At 41.8% G+C, this 19,852-nt stretch overlaps 1 protein-coding gene across 4 annotated transcripts in view; it reads right to left on the bottom strand.

Moving 5' to 3' along the window:
* Positions 1-19,852, bottom strand: part of Nrp1 (neuropilin 1) — a 152,415-nt gene that overhangs the window by 6,141 nt on the left and 126,422 nt on the right. For 3 of the 4 annotated variants that reach the window (XM_028767707.1, XM_028767709.1, XM_028767708.1), the window contains exons 12-16: positions 19,362-19,466; positions 12,187-12,246; positions 6,612-6,749; positions 1,690-1,961; positions 1,158-1,254 (exon numbers count right to left, since the gene is read on the bottom strand). In XM_028767707.1, coding sequence (XP_028623540.1) covers positions 1,158-1,254; positions 1,690-1,961; positions 6,612-6,749; positions 12,187-12,246; positions 19,362-19,466 — 672 coding nt within the window. The remainder of the gene's footprint in view (positions 1-1,157; positions 1,255-1,689; positions 1,962-6,611; positions 6,750-12,186; positions 12,247-19,361; positions 19,467-19,852) is intronic. The other variant, XM_028767710.1, reaches the window with a different exon arrangement.

The raw sequence follows: 19,852 nt of genomic DNA on the forward strand, positions 1-19,852 counted from the left end.
GAGACAGGGTTTCTCTGTGTAGCTCTGGCTGTCCTGGAATTCACTCTGTAGACCAGACTGGCCTATAACTCAGAAATCTGCCTGCCTCTGCCTCCCAAGTGCTGGGATTAAAGGCATGCACCACCACTGCCCAGCTCCAACCCCTTTTTATATATTGGGAATATACACTTGAATTGTCAGATAACCATAGAAATGAGTAATTTACAAAAACAATGCCAGCTGAACTATTAAACTATATGATTTTGCAAAGCTGCTGGGGAGGATGGCATTGAAGAGGTTTTTTTGTAATGTGGAATGAAAAATCAAACCATTATTCACTATTTTTCCTCCTTCAGTTTCTTCAATTGATGGTATCAAACCTTTTCCCTTTAAGGATTACATATATTCAATGTATTATATAATAAAAGACTTGTAGAAAAGACCAAAACCCATTGCAGCCAAAAGGCCTCCTTTATCTTCAATTTGCCCAGCAGGCTTATTCCATTCTGTTATAATTAACAGACTATTATGTAATGATATATAACAAAAGTTTCAGTGTCGCAAATGGAGCCTAAGACTAATTACTGTGCTATTACATTGTCATTAGTGATGCTATTTGTAATTATGGATCAAGATCTGGGGAATATGAATTGGCTTTCTCTGCCCGACTTTCATCTGTGGATTGTAGAAGGCCATCATGACAACCCGGTTAGGCAGATCTCTGAATGGCCATTACCTGCCAAGTCACGTCAGCTAGAGCAGAGCCAGAAGCAGCTACTTATTTATAATGCAATGATGAATGTTGGTGTCTGTGACTCATTGACAATGTAATGTTAATTAAATTCTCTGTGATCAACATGTTCGAAGGCCCACTGTTTTGTTTCCACACACAGATATCGGGAATAGTCCAGATGTCTGAGTGTTCTACTCTCCATCAAAATGTTACTATAGGCCAGATATGACTTCTAAGCTACAGTCTTTAGATTCTGGAGGTATCAATCAGACTTTCTAAGTGACTAGGTGGACAAGGAAGTAAGTGAAGATGAGCTGACCTACATTTATCCTCTTTTATCTTGCATGTGAATTCTGGTCTAAATGACAAGGCAAAGTCCATCACATGCTAAGGATCCTGCCAGGGCTAAGGGCTTTGTTCACTTCCAGCTCAAACCCATCCTTACTTGCACAGTCCTCCTGAGAAATGTGGTTGTTAATACTGATATCATCCACGGCAATCCCACCAAGGTTTCCTTTTCCAATTTCACCTTCAAAAATAACCTGAAAAAAAAAAAGAGATGGTTTTCATGATATTTTAAAGTTCTACTTTCAGCATCAATGTTTTACACTCTCTCAGTTGAAGCACTGACATTAGTTCATGAGACTGCATGTAAGTTAAATTCATGAGATTGCACAAAAGTTACTCATTCTTCCCTATCAGTGGCAGAGATGATTCAAACCTCTGCTCACATGCAGTTTTCAAAAGATAAGCTTTAAAAGGGAACAAAATATTTAAATGAAGGGGCTGGTATCTATGACATCTTGGAAATAAGTTATGATGAAGAATTTTTTTCTTTTCCCTAATGTCATCTAAGAGACAATGGGATGTCACCAACTCAAACATCACAGAGGCAAGAGTTCAGGGTGGTAAAGAATTTCACACATTATCCCAGTGTCCTGAAAGCCCCAGCCCTCCCTTTGTGGAAGGGTGCATACCTGATATAGTTTCAGAGATTTGTGCAGCAAAACACGTCCTTCTTTCCAGTGGTCTCCTTGGTGCCCAACCACCATCCAGACCAGTTGATCATATTCCTCCGGCTTCTGGTAGCGCAGTTTGACCCTCAATGTACCCACATGAGAGCCGGACATATGATACCAGAAGGTCATGCAGTGGGCAGAGCTCTGGGAATAGACCACAGGGCTCACCAGGCGAGCTACTTTGCCTTTCTGATTTTCATCAGCTTGGGAATAGATGAAGTTACCATCTCCTGTGGAGGCAAAACTCTGTGTCAGGGAGACCTGCCAAATCTACAGCTCTTTTCTCTCTCTCCTGTCATGTACTACACATAAACACATTCTCCTGGGTTGGGTACCAAAGAACCAAGCAGTCAGTGGAGAGAGCAGATGCAATTATTGAGAACCCCATAGACACTGGTAGCCCTGCTCGAAGGGGCTTTAAATAGACTCTGGGTACTGTTTACCTGGATCATGGTATCACAGAGAACCAGGCTACAAATTGTATCTGTCTTCATACTATCAAAGGTAGAGTCTAAGCACAGTCTATCTACAGACTTTGAAGAAAGTGTCTGACTTTAAAATGTTTTAGCATATCCACGTACACTCAGGTACCCTAGGCATTAGCTGAGATATTGATCATTGTCCTCTGGGGAGCAACTTGTTGGCTGCTTAATGTGGTATTTTTGCTATTGCACTTTTCTAATATATACATATATGTATATGTACACACACACACACACACACACACATATATATATATATATATGTTTATATATATTCTTGGTTGTGTATGTGCATGTATATATGTGCATGTGTATGTTTGTGTGTGCATACACATATATGCATATGCTTGCTTCTATAGTCAACTGCATGCATGTGTGCAGGAGCTCATACTATGCTTGTAGAAGATAGGGAACAACCTTGGATATTATTTTTCAGGTGTTAACCACTTTGTTTTTTTGAGACAGAATTTTAACAACTTACAACTCCAAAAAAGGATAGGCTAGCTGGCCAGCAAACTCACAGTAAACACCTAGCCCTAGCGCTAGGTAAACAAGTATAAGCTACCACACCTGTCTTGTTTGTTTTTATTTTTAAAAGATTGATTCTAGGGATTGAATTCATATCCTTGTGTTTACAAAGCAAGCACGTTTTTTTCCTGACTGAGCCATCTTACCAATTCCTAAACATCTTTAAAAATTGTTCTTGTTTTCCTTTTAGTTCATGCTAATGATCTATGGATTTCTCAAGTGTCCCTAAGAGTTTGATTTTCATTTGTGAGCCTGCTTCTGTTTGTTGTGCTTCTGGCCTAAGCAGAAGCAAGTCTGCTTTCTGAGGTTCATTTGAACATGCTGTTTTGGCAATGGTGACGTTTATGGCGCCATAAGGACTTGCTGTTGGCTCTGCTCTAATCACCCCCAGTGGGAACGACTGTTCTTGCTTCCACCTGGTCTAAACACATAACCTGTGGGCCACCTTTTGTTCTATGAATAGGAATCACAAACTCCCACACCTCACATGATGTAACTGGAAATGTTATGTGATGCTCAGATCTCAGAGGGCAGCAGAGTGTTTCCTTTGCTGGCCCACAGGCTTGTAAACCTATGAGGTATCTTTTCACAGTGTATGTGTGGGCATGTTGTCCTCATGCTTTGTTTCAGTAGTGTCTAAGTGTTTTAGTAAGCAGCTCTCTTCCCTTACTAGCCAATCAACCTAAGCTCTCATAGATGCTCATATTAAGTCAGTGAGTGGATCCATAAATTCCCCTGACTGAGTCATGTGTGAGTCTACGTGTGTGTGTGTGTGTGTGTGTGTGTGTGTGTGTGTGAGTGCGCGCATGCGCGTGCATGAAGGTCAGGAATGTATGGTGGGCATTCCTTAATCACTTCTCCACTTTGTTTTAAGACAGAGTCTCTTAGTGAACTTTGAGTCTCTGATTTGGTTAGATTGGCTGATCATCAACCCCAAAGACCCTCTAGTCTCCCCAACAGTGGGATTATAAGTACAGAAGGCCATATCTGGCTTTTATGTGGGCGCTAGAGCTCTGAACTCAGGTCTTTGTATCTGCATGAGAGACACTTTACTATAGAACTATCTCCCAAGTCCTCACTGGGTTTGCTTTTATCCTTATAAGCATGTCTCTACCCCTGGACACCCCTACAGCCACAATGTGATGGTTTCCACCTACAACTAGACATCAGCCCCTCCTTCTTATCCTTCAGCACCCACAGACACTATGGAAAACAAAAAGTCTATGTTCAAGTCCTTTGTACAAAATGGTTGAATGCAATGCACCCTCTGTGTTGGTGAGTTCTAAACTTTTAGATCCAACCAACTTTGGATAAAAATATTCCAAATGATGTCCATACTGAACAAGTATCATTTGTCCCCTAAACAGTGCACTGTAAGGACTATTCACATAACATTTGTGTTATATTAGGTACTATAATTAAAATAGAAATCTTTTTATCTAGGGGTAAATGTAGATAGAGTTTATGCAAATGTGCTATTTAATGTAAGGCACATATGGAAGCCAATTGTACCTATATTTCCAGTGCTGAGCACAGCAGCTGCTGAGTAAAAGACCTGCTCAAACAACATTTGCTCAGTTAACAAAGGAAAGAAGCTAGAATCATTTATAAATGGGTATACAGATATATTCCTATAATCAAGAGCACAAAACCCAGTGGGGTTCCTTTACATTCAAAATTAGTAATTTTACTTAAGTAGTAACAATTTCAAATTGCTTCAACATCTGATTTGTAAAGTTCATCACTATCATTGTTTCTGAGAAGGGATTTCACTATTCAGCCTGGGCTGACCTTGAACTTGTGGTCCTCATGCTGAGGGCTGGGATTCTAGTGAGCACCACTGTGCCTAGCTTCCAAATATTAAAAGTACAGGGATGGTGTTGTAGCTCAGTTTGTGCAATACTTGCCTAGCATGGATGAAGTCCTGGGTTTATTCTCTAGCATCCTATAAGTCTGGGTATGGTGGCATATACCTATAACTCTAACAATCCAAGGTGGAGGCAGGAGGATTAGAAGTTCAAGGTTCTCATCAGCTACAAGTGAGAACTTAAGGCCAGCTCTGGCATGAGTGAGTCCTAGTCTTTAAAAAAAAAAATGTGAATATCCAGTGAGTGTCCACGTTCATGAGAGTTAGCAGGCAGGGAGTCTTTTCATCTAGACTGTTCCTTGTTAACAGTTCCATGCCAGGCATGCCTGTTTGTCTTAGATGATCCCATTTCTCTCTTGCAGTGGGAGGCTCTTTCTAGTTAAGGCAGAGCTAGCTGCCAGTCAGTCTCAGCAACTGGGAGAACAAAGGAGCCACATAGTCCGGAGGAATCATACTTCTCTATTGTGAATCTAAGAAACATACTCCTTTTCCAATTTCCCAGTGCTGAAAGTGCTGGTGTTTCCCCTCTCAGACACTTGATCAGACTCTGGGTCGGGGAACCGTGTCTTCATTTTCTCAATTAGCACTCTGCTTCTGTGAGCCTTTTAGCTTTTGTTTCTGGCTAACATAGCTTTTCACCCTCTTTGAATGTCAGGTCCTACTGAGCCGTTTCACTTCACTTTGCATCCATTTTTCCACCATTACTGCCTTCATCTCAGCTAATTGCATTTAGTTAATCCAATCCCATTTATGTGTACAGTGCCATTTACAGTCAAAGTATTTTAAGTTTTCTAAAACCGCTTGTCTTAAGAATCAATGGAAAGTGTCTCGGAATTGAAGGAGTCCAATTTTATCCAATTTCCTTGTCACTCTCATTAGGAAAGGAGGTGGCCGTGGCAGAAAGAGGCCTCTTCAGCTTACTCTGTGCTTATATTCACCATGCAAAAGTGAACAGCAGAATGGTAAAGGGGTGGAGCACCTCCCACCCACCTGGAAGCCCACAAGCCACCGGCCTATCCCCCAGCTGGCATGTGAGAATTCGGGGCTTCTTCAGTATCCCAAATACTCAACTTAGGGGTCTTTTGACAGACATCTACTGAGTACAGTTCAGGGTGGTGGTGGTGGTGGTGGTGTGGTGTGTGTGTGTAGTGGGTGTGTCTGTGTAAGAACCTCGTGTAGGGTAAAGAAACCAGGATCAGGATGGGAAGAAACATACTGAATTAGCTGTCTGTATTCATTCCAGTCCCAGTAATTCCTTGTAGGAGGAAAGTACAGGTTGAGAGCTGGAATACAGAGCTCGGGGAAAATGGGCTAGTTTGAGAGATGTCCCCTGTAAGAGAGTTTACCCCACATTGTTCTCCCTTTACTTCAGGGGAACAAAGAAGAAGCACCAGGGTGATGTATTGTGCCTAATGTTCACTGGTACCAAGTCTAGGATGTAGACATTACTGATGAAGTGTGATTATGTACAGGGTGCCCACCATGCAGTTATTTCTTTTCTGAGACAGGGCCTCACATAGTCCATGCTGGTCTGGAATTCAGTGTGTAACCCAGATGACCTTGAACTTCTGATCCTCCTGTTTGCCCTTTCTGAGTGCCAGGACTGCCAGCATGTATCATGTCTGATTTTAAGCTGTTATTCCTTACTACTGAAAATGGTTAAAGCTGTTCTTGGTAAAAGTTTGGAAAAACTATAATGAGCTTGAGTTCACTGAATATATCTAATGCTGACCTGACATGGCTCCCCCATCCTCGCTCACTTGTTTTTTAGGGAAGCCAACGTGTAGCCAGACTCAATAAGAATTCCTCTTCTTGCCCCAAGCCTCTTTCCACTAAGGAAAGAATCCTTGACAATTCCAGAAAAAAAAAAAAAAAGAAAAAAACAACATGAGTGAATGGTGAATGCTTCTAGTATTTCTTATCATCTGTAAAGTTACAGGTGTCAGGAACCTTCCCTGGTAACTAAAGATGTGCCAAGCATGAAGCCATGGTGGCAGTCTTACCTGTATGGTCCTGAATGGGTCCTGTCTTGCTGGTTAGCACACTCCACCTGAGTTGTGCATGGCTGTCATGTTCCCAGTGGCAGAATGTCTTGTGAGAGCCCCAGCCAAACTCGCAGTTAAAACCATATGTTGGAAACTCTTCAGTGGAGAAGGACAGACAGACATAAGGGAAGAATTAACCACCAGGATCAGGAAGGACATTAAAAATCTCCTGGGCATCATTTATTTTAATTCCACATTTCTTCTAAAGCTATGGAAAATCCACCAAACTCAGGATTAGCAAGAAACTAACAGATATATGAACACATCAAAATGTCTGCAAAATCACATTTAGCGTTATCTTTCTTCTTATTTTTTCCCATCTTTAAAAAGATTATGGATTGCCCATCAAATTGTATTTATGTGAGATTTCCAGGAAGACTACTTTCCAAGGTGCTTGTGTATGAAACATCAGCGGTACTTTCCCTAGTTGTACAATAGTCAATACGAAAATTAATATTATTGAAGATGAACCATAAAGATTGATAAGCATCAATGATAGGAATATGACTAGAGATTAGCTACAAGTGTCAGAAGCTGGGATGTGAGTTGGCAGGAAGCCTAGCCCTGAGACTCACTTCTCCTCACACCAGCTGATGGCCCAAGCCTTGTGTCAGGTTTGCTGAGATTACTTTCTTTCTTCTGTGCTTTCTATCAGGTCAATTAGTTTCAGAATAAGTCTTTTTTTTTTTTTTTGATGAATTTCTAAATTTGCATATAAATTGTTCGCCCCCACTTAAAACCTCAATTTGAGGTTACAGAAAGCCCAAATTCATTGACTCTTCAGAAATGCTTTTTAAAAATCTTCCAAATGTTTCCTTTGGAAGCTGAAAGCATAAATGTGTTTGCGGGAAGGCATCTGACCTTACTGCCCTTAACCCGAAAGCCTTTCATTTACTCAATTCAGTTCTTTGAAAGGGTCTTGAGTTTAGAAGTATTAAAATAGAAAAAGAAAAAGAAATCGGTGATAGAGTTTTGTTTGGGGAGGAGTCAGCAGAGGCTAAAAACAATCTCAAAGATGAGATCTTTGTCCTGTCCCCAGGCAGAGCAAGCCTGAAATTTGTCGTCCACAAGATGTCAGTATTGAGTTGGAGAGAGCCACATCATGGGTGTATGTCCAACTGAAGTGGAGTCTTGAAAGACTTGCATACAACAAAGGAAAGCATGCTATTATGGGCTGCCTTAGGGTCAGGCAGAGACCACATCTTTTTTGAGCATTTCTTTAACTTGCCCAAGTGTTTAATACAAAGTTCTTCAAGTTCTTTTAGTTGCTCTTCCAGTTCTTTCCAGTGCCCCTCCCCACACTGAACAATGGCATGAGTGGTTTTAATAGAAAGATTTATTAAATGGATAAGAATGATTTACTATGCATGTTTTGTTTTCCAAGAAATTCTTCTCAAGTGCTAGTGTCAGATTTTGGAAGGAACTCACTATATAAATATTCAGAAGGAAGTGAGGTGTAAGTGCTTATAACCAGGAGGTAATGTTACCTCTTAAAGGGTGGGGAGAGCTGGTTCCAAAAGAGAAGTTGGTCACATGATGTGAGCATTTTCACATAGTCAGCTAGTACAGAAGGACAGCTTGAGTGTCAAAGGAGAAGGAGTTTTCACGTGTAAGATACTGAAGCATGAAGTAGAACTTCATAAGGCTCAAAAATCTCTCTTGAAGTTACAACCCTTGGGCAGCAAAACTGACTTTCACAGACGGCATGGTCAACATCCTTGCCCTGGAATGTACTGTTGTGTAACCTCATGGTTGGAAATGTTGATGTGAAAGTGTGAGGTTTTGACTTTTTTTTTTTGCTTCAGTCTGCTTTGTAAGACATGCAAGAGGGCAGAAAAGCTTCATAAGTGGTTTCATCGACTTGGCTAACACATAAAATTTGCTCTCTGGTCCAGAAAACCACACTGTGCATTATGTTGGCTAACATTCTGATGACATCGTAAAGCATATGAATTTGGCATTTTAGAAATGGCCAAGACAAGGAGAAAGATATTTCTCACATTTCCCTTCTTCTCAGTGGATAGTGGTCTACCTTTATCTTCCAGTGATCTGGTCAGCCCTAAAATTTAACTAAGGGACACATCTAACATGGTATTGAACCCTCCTTGTCTACTTGTCTTATTTTAAAAACTTATGGCTATCTTATTTACTAAAAAAAAAAAATCAATGCATTTCAGAGGGGCTAGGATCCAGATTGTGGAACCCAGTGCCTACAATTCACCTTGGATATGAAAAGGACAAAATATTCCAAGTATCAACAGACATTTGTAAAGGGAAAAACAAACAGACAAACAAAAACCAAAACCAAAAATATGCATAAGGATCAGGAAAGAAGAAGAAAAAAAATGGAGAAAGAAAAGAAGAAAGTTAAGTGGAAGAAAGATATGAAGATGCAGGGACCCTGACAGCTAAGCTTTTAAATTATTACTCAGGCCTTGGAGTTGTGCACAGTTCTCATTAAATTCAATAGTAATAATTGGACTAAATCCCTTCTTAAAAATAGCAGGAAACAATATTCTGAACTTAAAACAAATTTATGGCCTCTGTGAGCAAATGCCAGCTGCGCTGCTGGAAGGATCTTGCCTGCAGTTGGGTCATTAAGCACAGGATGTAAGCAAGGATTTAATTTTCAAGTCAAGGTTCCTATCTAGTATGATCACTGCTTGGTTATCAGCTGGTCCTAAAGCCAAGCAAGTGGGGTATGGAAGCTCACACAATCATAAGTCACCAACATACTGTGAGCTGCTGTGGGGATGTGGAAAGACCCTCAGAGGGTGAAAGTCCTTTGCAAAGAGAACGGCATTAAACAGAGCAGTCTGTCCAAGCATGAATAAACTTATGCCTCTAACGACAACCTAGGGAGTATATAGATATTGTATTCATGCTGAGTTTACTATATTGATCAGAATCTTCAAGATGAGTCTCTCTCCTCTGTGTGTGTGTGTGTGTGGACATGATCATGTATGTGTGTATGTCTGTGTGTAAGTCAGAGGTCAATTTTAGATGTTATTCTTCAGGTACTATCCATTTTGTGTTTTGTGATTGGCTCTCACTGGGGCCTGGAACTGGTCAAGTAGGTTAGGCCTGGTAGTCAGCTAGCTACTGGGATCTGCCTGTCTCCACCTCTGAGCATGCTCCATACACCCTGTTCCTGTGTGGATTCTGATGATGGAACTCAGGTCCTCATGCTTGCACAGCAGGAGTAAGTGCTTGCATATTCTCACTGAGATACCACTCAGCTCTTAAAACAGAATCTTAAGATTCTGCTTAGTTTGTAACTGCTCAGGAAAATAGAATTTTGAAGAAGATGTAGAGTCTGTCTATGGCCACCTGTGAAGTATGAGAGGCCTGTATACATCAAATTTTAGGTGTGGTCAGCCTCATCTTGAGCTAGACTTCTGTCTGGAAGCACATTCCATCCCTGTGTGGCCCATGCAGTAACCTAAGCAGAAGGTTACAGTGAACAGATAGCTTTTAAAGGTCAACAGTTCATGCCCTCCAGTGAGGAGGTGAAGACCAGATTTATAACTGAGACAATGGAATAAACAGGAAACCATATAGACATTGTCTATCTCTATGATCAGCCAGGCTGTTTGAACTAGTCTTGTCTAGTTGGTGGTAGCAACAAATCTTACTGATTCATGCTCTGTACACCTGCCCTCTGACTTTGGAGGACTCTGAGATTGGGCTGACAGCCCCCTGTTTATAAGACCTTCACAAGTATGACATAGAGGTCCTGTTGAAAGTAAATGTGTTATCAAAACCTCTCCTGGTGTGGTTGCTATGAGTCTCACTTTCATTCTTTATGAAGATAGCCATGCTCGTTTAATAGAGGAGAAGAGAGACTAATGAAGCAGTAGAGAAACTACTTCAGCGTGCTTCTAATCACTTCTGGCAAGAGAAGAAGCAAGATGAGCAGCTAAAATGTACATGGCATCATCACAACTTCATATATTCACTTTCTCCTCTTCCTGATAGAGGGCCAAAGACAGTATATTGAGAGCCATAGTCCCACAGCCTCACCCCCACAGAGAAGCCCCACTTGGGACATGCAGACCAGGGCTTTCCTACTGGTAACAGAAAGGTAAGAGTTAAATATTTGTAAACAGGTACTGTGCCTTTCCCTTTGTCATTAGACTACTAAAACAATATTGGAATTTGCCTGTGAGTCTCATTCTAGGAGGAGGAAGGCTGAAGTCTGGGCCAATTGGAGGGAGAACTTGGTCTCTGGGAAGAGTTCACACAGGCAGACGGCATACCTCTTGCTCCCTATTTAAACATAAACCCCACATCTGAATCTCTAAGATGGAGTTGAGGGTCACTGGACCTCTTCCCAATGTGTCTGCATTGAATAAATGGTCTTTCTCTGCTTGTCACCATTACTTGTTTGTTTGAATGACCTGTTGAGGAAGGGTGGTGAAACCTAGCTTATAAAAGCTGCCAGGGCCTGGGCTCAGCCTAGCAACATCCTAGGCTACATCCTCAAAGTCAAATTACAACAAGTATGAGCAGGAATACAACACTTTGGAGATTTAGGTGACTGTTCCTTTGCCTAATGTCTGAGGGGTTTGAAGCTATGTGGGAGCAAGCATTTTGTCAGCTGAACTCCTGAAAACTGGGGGAAAGTTCTACAGAAGTTTGTCTTGCAGTTTAATCAGGTCAATGGTGACAGTGTCCTTTAAGGAAGCATGCTAATTAGGGAAGTCCTTTCTAGTCCTCTGTGAGGCAGTAAGTGTGGAGGAAACACTGATACACACCACACGGTCCATTAATAAATGACTGCAGAGGCCAAGGCTGAGTGAACTTCAATAAAGGAAATGGAAGAATCTGGGAAGCTGACCCTCTCACCTTCCTCTAATGATTAACTCCAAAGTATTTAAAAAAAAAACCTCTGGTTGCTTATACAACTGCTTCCCTTCATGTGAGTCTGTGGGGAAGAATGTCACAGAATACTAACAGAAAACAAAAGAGGGCAGCCTTTGATAACCCGCACCGTTGGGCATACAAAATCCTTGGGTTTTCCTCTGAGCTAGAGGATAAGGGGGATGCTCCGGGGTGTTCCTCTGCCCAGGCACAGTATAAACCTTGGTTTCCTGAGCCAGTCTTGTGGCACACCCTCTGTAAGTGCTGTTGTAAAACTGCCAACTCTGTGGCAGGCACAACAGACAAACTTTGCGCTTCTTGATTTTGCAGAATGGTGATGAAAATAAATAGTTAGGCTGTGGCTTGTGAGATTTCCTTCTCCTAGTTTGCAAACACAGGCCACATCAGAGCTGTGCTGTAATTAAACAAAGTATGTCTCTCAATTCCCTGGGGGAGGGGGTTGGCTGGGACTTGTCATTCAGCAATGACTGATGAGGAAGGGAACCTTGTTCACTGGGGCTTACTGGGGACCAAAAGCTTGTGGCTTTTACAGCTTTGCTGCTCTCCTAGGTCTTTAGAGCAACTGAAGCCAGAAAGCTCAGTGATGCTATTTTGGGAGTAGGATTGGAAGGGGTGGTGCATGGAATATAAACACCTTAGATTTTGATACCTGATTGGATGGTGCTGTCTATAATGGTTGGCTTCTCTGTGGCCAGGACAGTAGTGCCTCCTGAAAAATAAGAGCAGCAGTATACCAAAATAAGAAAACAGAGGTAGTGTGCAGTAATGTTACAATTTCACATCTTTACACATTCCCCATAGAAAATTCTTACTTTAGTTCCTGTCAGGACCAATCACATTTGACTGATTCTTGGTCTACCACAATATCTAATTCAAACAACATTGCCGTAAGATTGTCTTGTTTTAATTTTATGTACATTTTGTGTATGTTTACATGTGTGTGCAGATCCACATTAAGTGTGCAGGGGCATGTGCATGTGGATGCCAGAATCTGAGGTGTCATGTCAGAAATATCACTTAGCTCCTTTGAAACGGGGTTACACAAGTAGGCTAGATTGGCTGGCTGGTGAGTCCCAGGGGCTCACTCCCCCAACTATAAGCTTGTTGCTACTATGCTCAGCTTGTGTGTGTGTGTGTGTGTGTGTGTGTGTGTGTGTGTGTGTGTATTCTAGGGGCTGGTTTCAGGTCCTTAGGCTTGACAGGAAGCCCCTTACCAACGGCTCCATAGTCCCAACTCCAACTGCATTACTTAAAAAAAAAAGTACACATTGCTTACAATTTTTTAAATGAACAAATAAACATTGTCTCTATGGTGTACAATATCACACACACACACACACACACACACGCTAAATTGTATCAATTAGCAAATGCATTACCCTACACCCTACATCTCTCTTTTTTACTGGTTGTGGTAGTGAGAATTCTTGTAGCAATTTTCAAGTATGCCATACATCCTGGCATGCTTTATCATAAAGCATCCAGAAGGCATAAGGAGTCGAGGACTTCATTCTGAGGCTAAATACAGCATTCTGTTTCAACAGTGAAAGGCCGAGGCTATACCCTTCTCACTGACTTAAGTATTAAACTTGACCTATACCTTGAAGCATCCAATAGTTTCCAGAGTTTGAGAAGTGTGCCTTCAGGGAAGTCATGAGGGCAGTCCCCATGAGGTATTTTTAAAACTGAAGGTTTAAAATGGATGGCTGTAGTTCTTCCTGTTTTATTCTTTCCTTTGTCACAGCTGTTTATTTTTTCCAAGAACAAATATTCTGCTCAGAATGTTTTGGAGAAGTAGTGGAAGGTATCTGAAGGCAAAGGGGATAAATACTTCTTTCCAACCTCAAGGGACTTGAGGACTGAATAGTAATTACATGAATACTTTCAGCTTTGATTCAGTCTGGGACTTCTTTGAAAATCTCTGTCAGGGGATGGGCTGTAGCCTTTTGCAGACTTTAACTTTCTTTTGCATGGTTGCTCTGCCTTCCCTACTCACCATCAGTCTAGGATGTTCTAAGTAGTGTTCTCTCACTCTGTGTGTGGGTGGGGGGGTGCTTACATATGAGGATACATTCATATGTACACATGTGTGAGAGAGTCCATGAATGTGTGTGCTCCAGTGTACAGAAGCAAGAGGCTAATCTCAGATGTCAATCTTACCTTGGGTTATTGAGATGGGGTCTGTCTCTAAGATCAGGCTAGGCTGATCAGGCTAGGCTGGCTAGCCATCAAGCCTGAGACACTCCTCTCTATGCACCCCCAGTGTTAGGATTATAAGTACATGGAACTATACCTCATTCTTGTATAGCAAGAACTTTACTAAGTCCTCCCAGGCCCTAAACAGTGTTCTCAAACTTGCCACAAGAATAACCTTGATTACTCATTGTAGTTTCCTACGTATCCCCTCTGGGACCTTAGTGGGAACAGAATCTCTGGGAGAAAAGTCCTTGAAATAAATTATTTTCCAGAGCTTCTCAGATGAGTCTTTGACTCACTGGGTCTGGGAAACAGTGCTGTGCTGCTTTTTACTCAGGGGCTTAAGGGAGCCATTCTTCTTTAGTGTATTTGCCACAAAGACTCTGGTGTAGGTAATGGATCTTTTATGTTACCATGCATATATATATATGTATATGTATATGTATATGTATATGTATATGTATATGTATATGTATATGTATATAAATAGAGAGAGACATGGTATTGAAGCCACTGATGACTCTCCCCTCCCCTGAGCCCCTGTGTGTGGTGTGTGTGTATGTGTGTGTGTGTGTGTGTGTGTGTGTACTTGAAGAAGCCAGAGAGCATTGGAGCCCATAGAGCTGGAGTTACGGGCAATTATAAGTTGCCTGGCACATATGCTGGGACCCAAACTCAAATTTTATATAAGCTCTTAACCACTGAGCCCTTTCCAGACCTCTCTATTTTATTTCTGAGGTAGAGCCTTTTAATGATCTTAGAGTTCACTGATTTGGCAAAACTGACTGGCCAACTGCTGCAGGAAGATCCTGTCTCTGCCTCTCTTGCATTGGGATTACTGGTACACACTGGCACATCTGACCGTTTACATGTATCCTAGGATCCAAGCTCAGGTCTTCATGATTGTATAGTAAGTGCATCATCTGCTAAGCCATGTCCCTAACCCCAAGGAATTGATCTTTATTCCTGAGTATAAATCCTAGCCTACTTAGGGTAGGGGGATAGATAGGCTGCAGGGTGTTCTGCTTCACTTAATGCAGATCTGTGATGATCTCTGAACAGGCCTGTCCTTTCCTACAGCTCCACAGTCCAGAACTCACAATAAATGTGCTGTGATGCATTATTTATTATTAATAAATATTATTATTATTAATAATAAATAATATTATTATTAATATTGACTCTCCCCTCCCCTGAGCCCCTGTGTGTGGTGTGTGTGTATGTGTGTGTGTGTGTGTGTGTGTGTGTGTGTACTTGAGGAAGCCAGAGAGCATTGGATCCCATAGAGCTGGAGTTACGGGCAATTACAAGTTGCCTGGCACGTATGCTGGGACCCAAACTCAAATTTTATATAACCTCTTAACCACTGAGCCCTTTCCAGACCTCTCTATTTTATTTCTGAGGTAGAGCCTTTTAATGATCTTAGAGTTTACTGATTTGGAGGGGAGCTGCAATATTTTGCTTTTGGAACATCTTGAAGTTTCCGATCTGACTCTTTGCACTACCATGCCCCAGTACCAGAGTGCAAATGCTAACGGAGGGTCACATGTACATGGCCTCAGTAAAGTAGGTAGGCACTGGAAAGGAGAGATTATGCACACTGAGAGTTAAGGAGTTTCTGATGGCAGGATTGGATGGAGGCCAGAATACATTAGCATACTCTCCCCAGTAGTCTGAGAGGAGAGAGATTCAGGGTGAACAGTCACTTTCATATCTGATACGCATGATCAGTTTTGTTACAGGCTGTAAGCTGAATTCCACTATTGGGTCCTCATGGATCAAGGTGAAATTTCACCTCCCACTGCCTTTCAAAAGGGTTTACAGTTGAGCAACTTCAGGGACAAATCTTAACTTTGACCAGAAAGCATAGAGACTCAAGGTCTCCAGTTTCTAACATGGGGCACAATTCACCTGAATGTCAGCATCATTTGTGAGTAATAGCATTTGCCTGGAGTATTTGTTCCCTACTATATTCAGACATGTCATCCCAGGAGAATTTGAACAGACTCTGAATGTCCTGATTGGATAAGTACTTGCTCAAGAGAGAATCAACCTTTTTCCCACATGCCTTGCTCTTGGGGTTCAAGTGAGAAAACTGCTCACTTTTATTACCCTGGATACCTAAAGTTGATAGTTCTAGCCACAAGCCTGTCACAATTAGCCAAAAGGGTGATGTGAGTCTATGCTGATTAGATCAATAGTTCTCAACCCTCTCAATGCTACAACCTTCTAATACAGTTCCTCATGTTGTGGTGACCCCAGTCATAAAATTATTTCCATTGCTACTTCATAACTGTTAAAAATCATAATGTAAATACTCTTGGAGTAGATTTTTGTCAAAGGGGCGGAGACTCACAGGATGGGAACTACTGCTCTAGGGGTTTAGAGGTGCTTGGGTCAGGTGAGCTCAGGATATATGTGTGTGTGTGTGTGTGTGTGTGTGTGTGTGTGTGTTTTACATATAGAGAGTTAATTAGGTTAGGTGTGAGTTTAGGAGGCATGGGTTTTGTTTGTAGAAAGTTGCCTGGGGCAGACGTGAGCTCAGAGGGTGAATGTTTAACAGATGAAAGATTGGATTAACTGAATTCTTAAAACTGATTTTATGTGAGTACTGCCCTTTGCGCGCGCGCGCGCACACACACACACACACACACACACACATTTTAGTTTTGACTTTAATAAAACCAATGAAAATTAAGTACGAGAATGAATAAGATTATGTATTCTTGGTGGGCTGTGGGCTGTGCGTCATCAGGCCCTGAGATTCTAACTATGGGCACAGATTTTTAGAATTGTTGAGACATACTAGACTAAGAAAATAACTATTTTCCTTTTTGCCATGGTAACTTTAAAAAAAAAATTAAGAAGGCTTTTTTTTTTTCTCTACTGAAGAAACCATTTCAGCACTGTAGGTAAAACAAAATCTTGTCTTCTCAAGGGCTGTCACTGTTTCCACTCTGAATGACACATTTGCTGGGGTGCACAGCTTGCCTCATACGCGCTTTGCTCCAGGCTAATAGGCTTGCCCTATTCATTCAAAGGCTCCAGTTTCAGTTGGCTCAGTCATGAACTAACGTAAAAATGAGAAGACCATTTGTTCGGATATGAGGAGTAAATCTGAGCCTTTGTTTCTAATCAATATTAACTGACCACTCTAGGGCTCATAAGGATAAGAGCTCTCCACATAGGGTAACTGAAAAGGGTGTACTGTGCTACTGAAATGCCTCCTTTTTATGAGGGACTTCACTGAGGTTGTGTTGAGCCCACAGAACCCTGAGGCTTGGGGTGTCTGGCTTACAGACAACTCTGGGAAGATTGTATGAGGTCTGGTTTGGGAATAGAACTTTTTTTTAAATATCAGCCACAGAAACTTGTTGTTTGGTATAAAAATGCCTCTGCGTTAATTAGAATAACATTTTATGGCTTGTGGTTATTTATATATAAGATTTGCATTGATAGCCCATAGCAAAATGATAAGTGATTGTCTTGGAAATTTGGAGGGCAACAGTTTCAAGTTGGTTAGGACTTAAAATATAAAAGTTCTTGCTACCCATGCTACATTTCTGGGCTGATTTTTTCCCCCTGCATTTTACCCTGGAGCCTAGAGCTTATTTCCTCTTCCAGAGGAGAGATTTTGAAGTAATTGGAAATGAACCAAGGGACATTCCCTAAATTTTTGCTCTAATGTGTTTAGCCAACAGCCTTGCAGTATTAGAAAATTACATGATAACACCTTCAATTGCTCATTAAAATTCATTATAGGAGCTCTGAGTCAAGGGGTTTGAGAAGACAGTTCAGCAAAGTACTTGCTGCACAACCCTAAGGACCTCTGATTCCCAGCACCCACATGAAAAGTTATGTGTATAAAGCCCAAAAGAAAAAGCTGAAGTGAAAAGGGGGGCATCACATGATCAGAAAGAAAAGCAAGCTGGAGTGAGAGTTCCAACCCACTGGGTACCTACCAGAGGGCCTGGGCACCTAGTGTAAGTCAGTCCCATGGGCATTTCTATTTTGCAACAACAGCCTCTTTCTGTGTAAAGGACAATAGCCTGAACTTGCTCTTCCTGTTCTGGCCTCTTGAAGCTGGGCATGCTGCTCACTGAGGATCAGACCACTTCCTATGTCACTGCTAGTTTTTCTCTTTGCCTCAGAGACATCCCCATCCTCTATATTCCTGAGAGGCAGTGAGTACCACCACTTGGTCAGGGCAAAGCTGAATCCATTCTCACATGTCTCTCTATGACCACTGTGTCCAAACACAACTGTCCCATGTGTATATGTTCTGAGATGGATGTCAAGTCTAGCCTGATGTCTTAGTCCCCAAACCAATTACAGCTATCACAGTAGACCAGACATCCACTAGCTGCCTGCATCATAGACTACCTGCACTACAACACTACAAGTGCTCGCCTGCCCTAGTGATTCCTGACATTTCTTATTGTCACCAACATTTTTCAAGTAGGATTGTGCATAAATGTCTGGCACAAGTCTGAAGACCCTCAAAGAAGAATCTTTCCAGGCTCTATCTGCATGTGTTAAACCACATCTGTTCAGTACGGACTCTCCTAAGAACCAGGGAAAGATTTGTGTCTCTGGAGCCGGTAACTGTCCTTGTCTGTTTAAATCCAGTGCAGTTGTTTTGCATATGGTATGGAATAAGAAGAAAAATAGGCTTTTAAAACACAGTTAGGAGCTGAAGTAAATGTCGTTAACCCTAGTGTGAGGTAGGTAAACAGAGTGGTCAACCAGTCTAACCAAACTATAGAGTTTCCAGGTTTAGTGAGAGACTCTGACTCCAGAAAATAAGAAGGAACACATTGAGGAAGACGTCCAGTGTCCACCTCTGACTTTCAGAAGCACATACATATGCACGCACACTCAAGCACATGCATATACAAAATAAAACAAATATCCGAGTTTTCTGTCCTATTTAGTCTTAAGGGTCCTGTGATACATTCTTGCAGAAACAAGGTATGAATTTCAGCGCCCTGGCCAATTTTGAAATGGACAATCCCATCTCCTCATTTCTTAATGTACTCTGCTACCCTGAGTGGAAAGAAAGATTTCTTCATAGCTTTTGTGGTTTCAGATGGTGTGGGAGTAACAGCAGACAAACCCCAGGACACTGGTGTGCACCCACCTGAGGCATCTGCCAGCAGGGCTGATGTGATCTGGCCTTAATAAATTTCAATATTAAATGATTTACAAAATCCTAGCTTAAAAGCTGCATTAAAATTAGAAGTCTAATTTGATCAATTTGTTGGATGAACTCTCCACTCAAACCATTTTGTCCTCATTAGGAAAGGAAAGTGAACGTTTTACAGTGTGTGGTTGGGGATGGGAGGTGTGCATGCTATAGTGGGAGGAGCTGCCTGAAGATGAACTCAACACACCCAGCTCTGAAAACAGTTGCACCTACTAGAAATAATTTCTCTACATGAGTAGTATGAGGAAATGAAGCCACACATGGGGTGGCAAGGCTCCATTCTTCAGGGGCCCTGCCAGCACCCTGTTACCAACCACCATGAGTGACAAGCACACACAAAGAGCACACAGACAGACAAAAGCACACACAAAGAGCACACAGACAGACAAGGCACAATGATGGGATGAGGGTGGGCTCTGCACCTGTGAGCTGGAAGTCATCACCTGTGCCACTGTGGCAGTTGGCCTGGTCGTCATCACACTCGTCCACTGGGTTCCCATTGGGTGTGGTTGGTCCAGCTGTAGGTGCTGAAACAAGAGCCAAGTATTACTTCTCACACTTCTGAAGAACCATTCTTGAGGCTCAGCTAGTTGGATCTGCTAAGACTTGTGCAGTAAACTCAATGAGTAATGTGAGGCCAGGGACATGTTCTGTCTCTCTTGGGAAGCTAAATACTCCTGAATTACACAGAATGAATGAGTTGCTGGGCTTAGGTGTTTGAGCCCCCACCTGCTACAGGAGCACTCAGCCCATAATTATCTACATAAACATTTTTTTTTCTTTCAAGCCTCTTGAGTTCTCCCAGATATTTGTTCATGATCCTGGAGTCAAGAACCCCCATGATAGAGATTAGAGCATGTTTTCTTTTTTTCCTATGTACTAAGAAGTCATACTCACAAATTCTATCAAAGGC

Source organism: Grammomys surdaster, unplaced genomic scaffold (genome assembly GCF_004785775.1).
Source record: "Grammomys surdaster isolate TR1022 unplaced genomic scaffold, NIH_TR_1.0 181, whole genome shotgun sequence".
NCBI lineage: Eukaryota > Metazoa > Chordata > Mammalia > Rodentia > Muridae > Grammomys > Grammomys surdaster.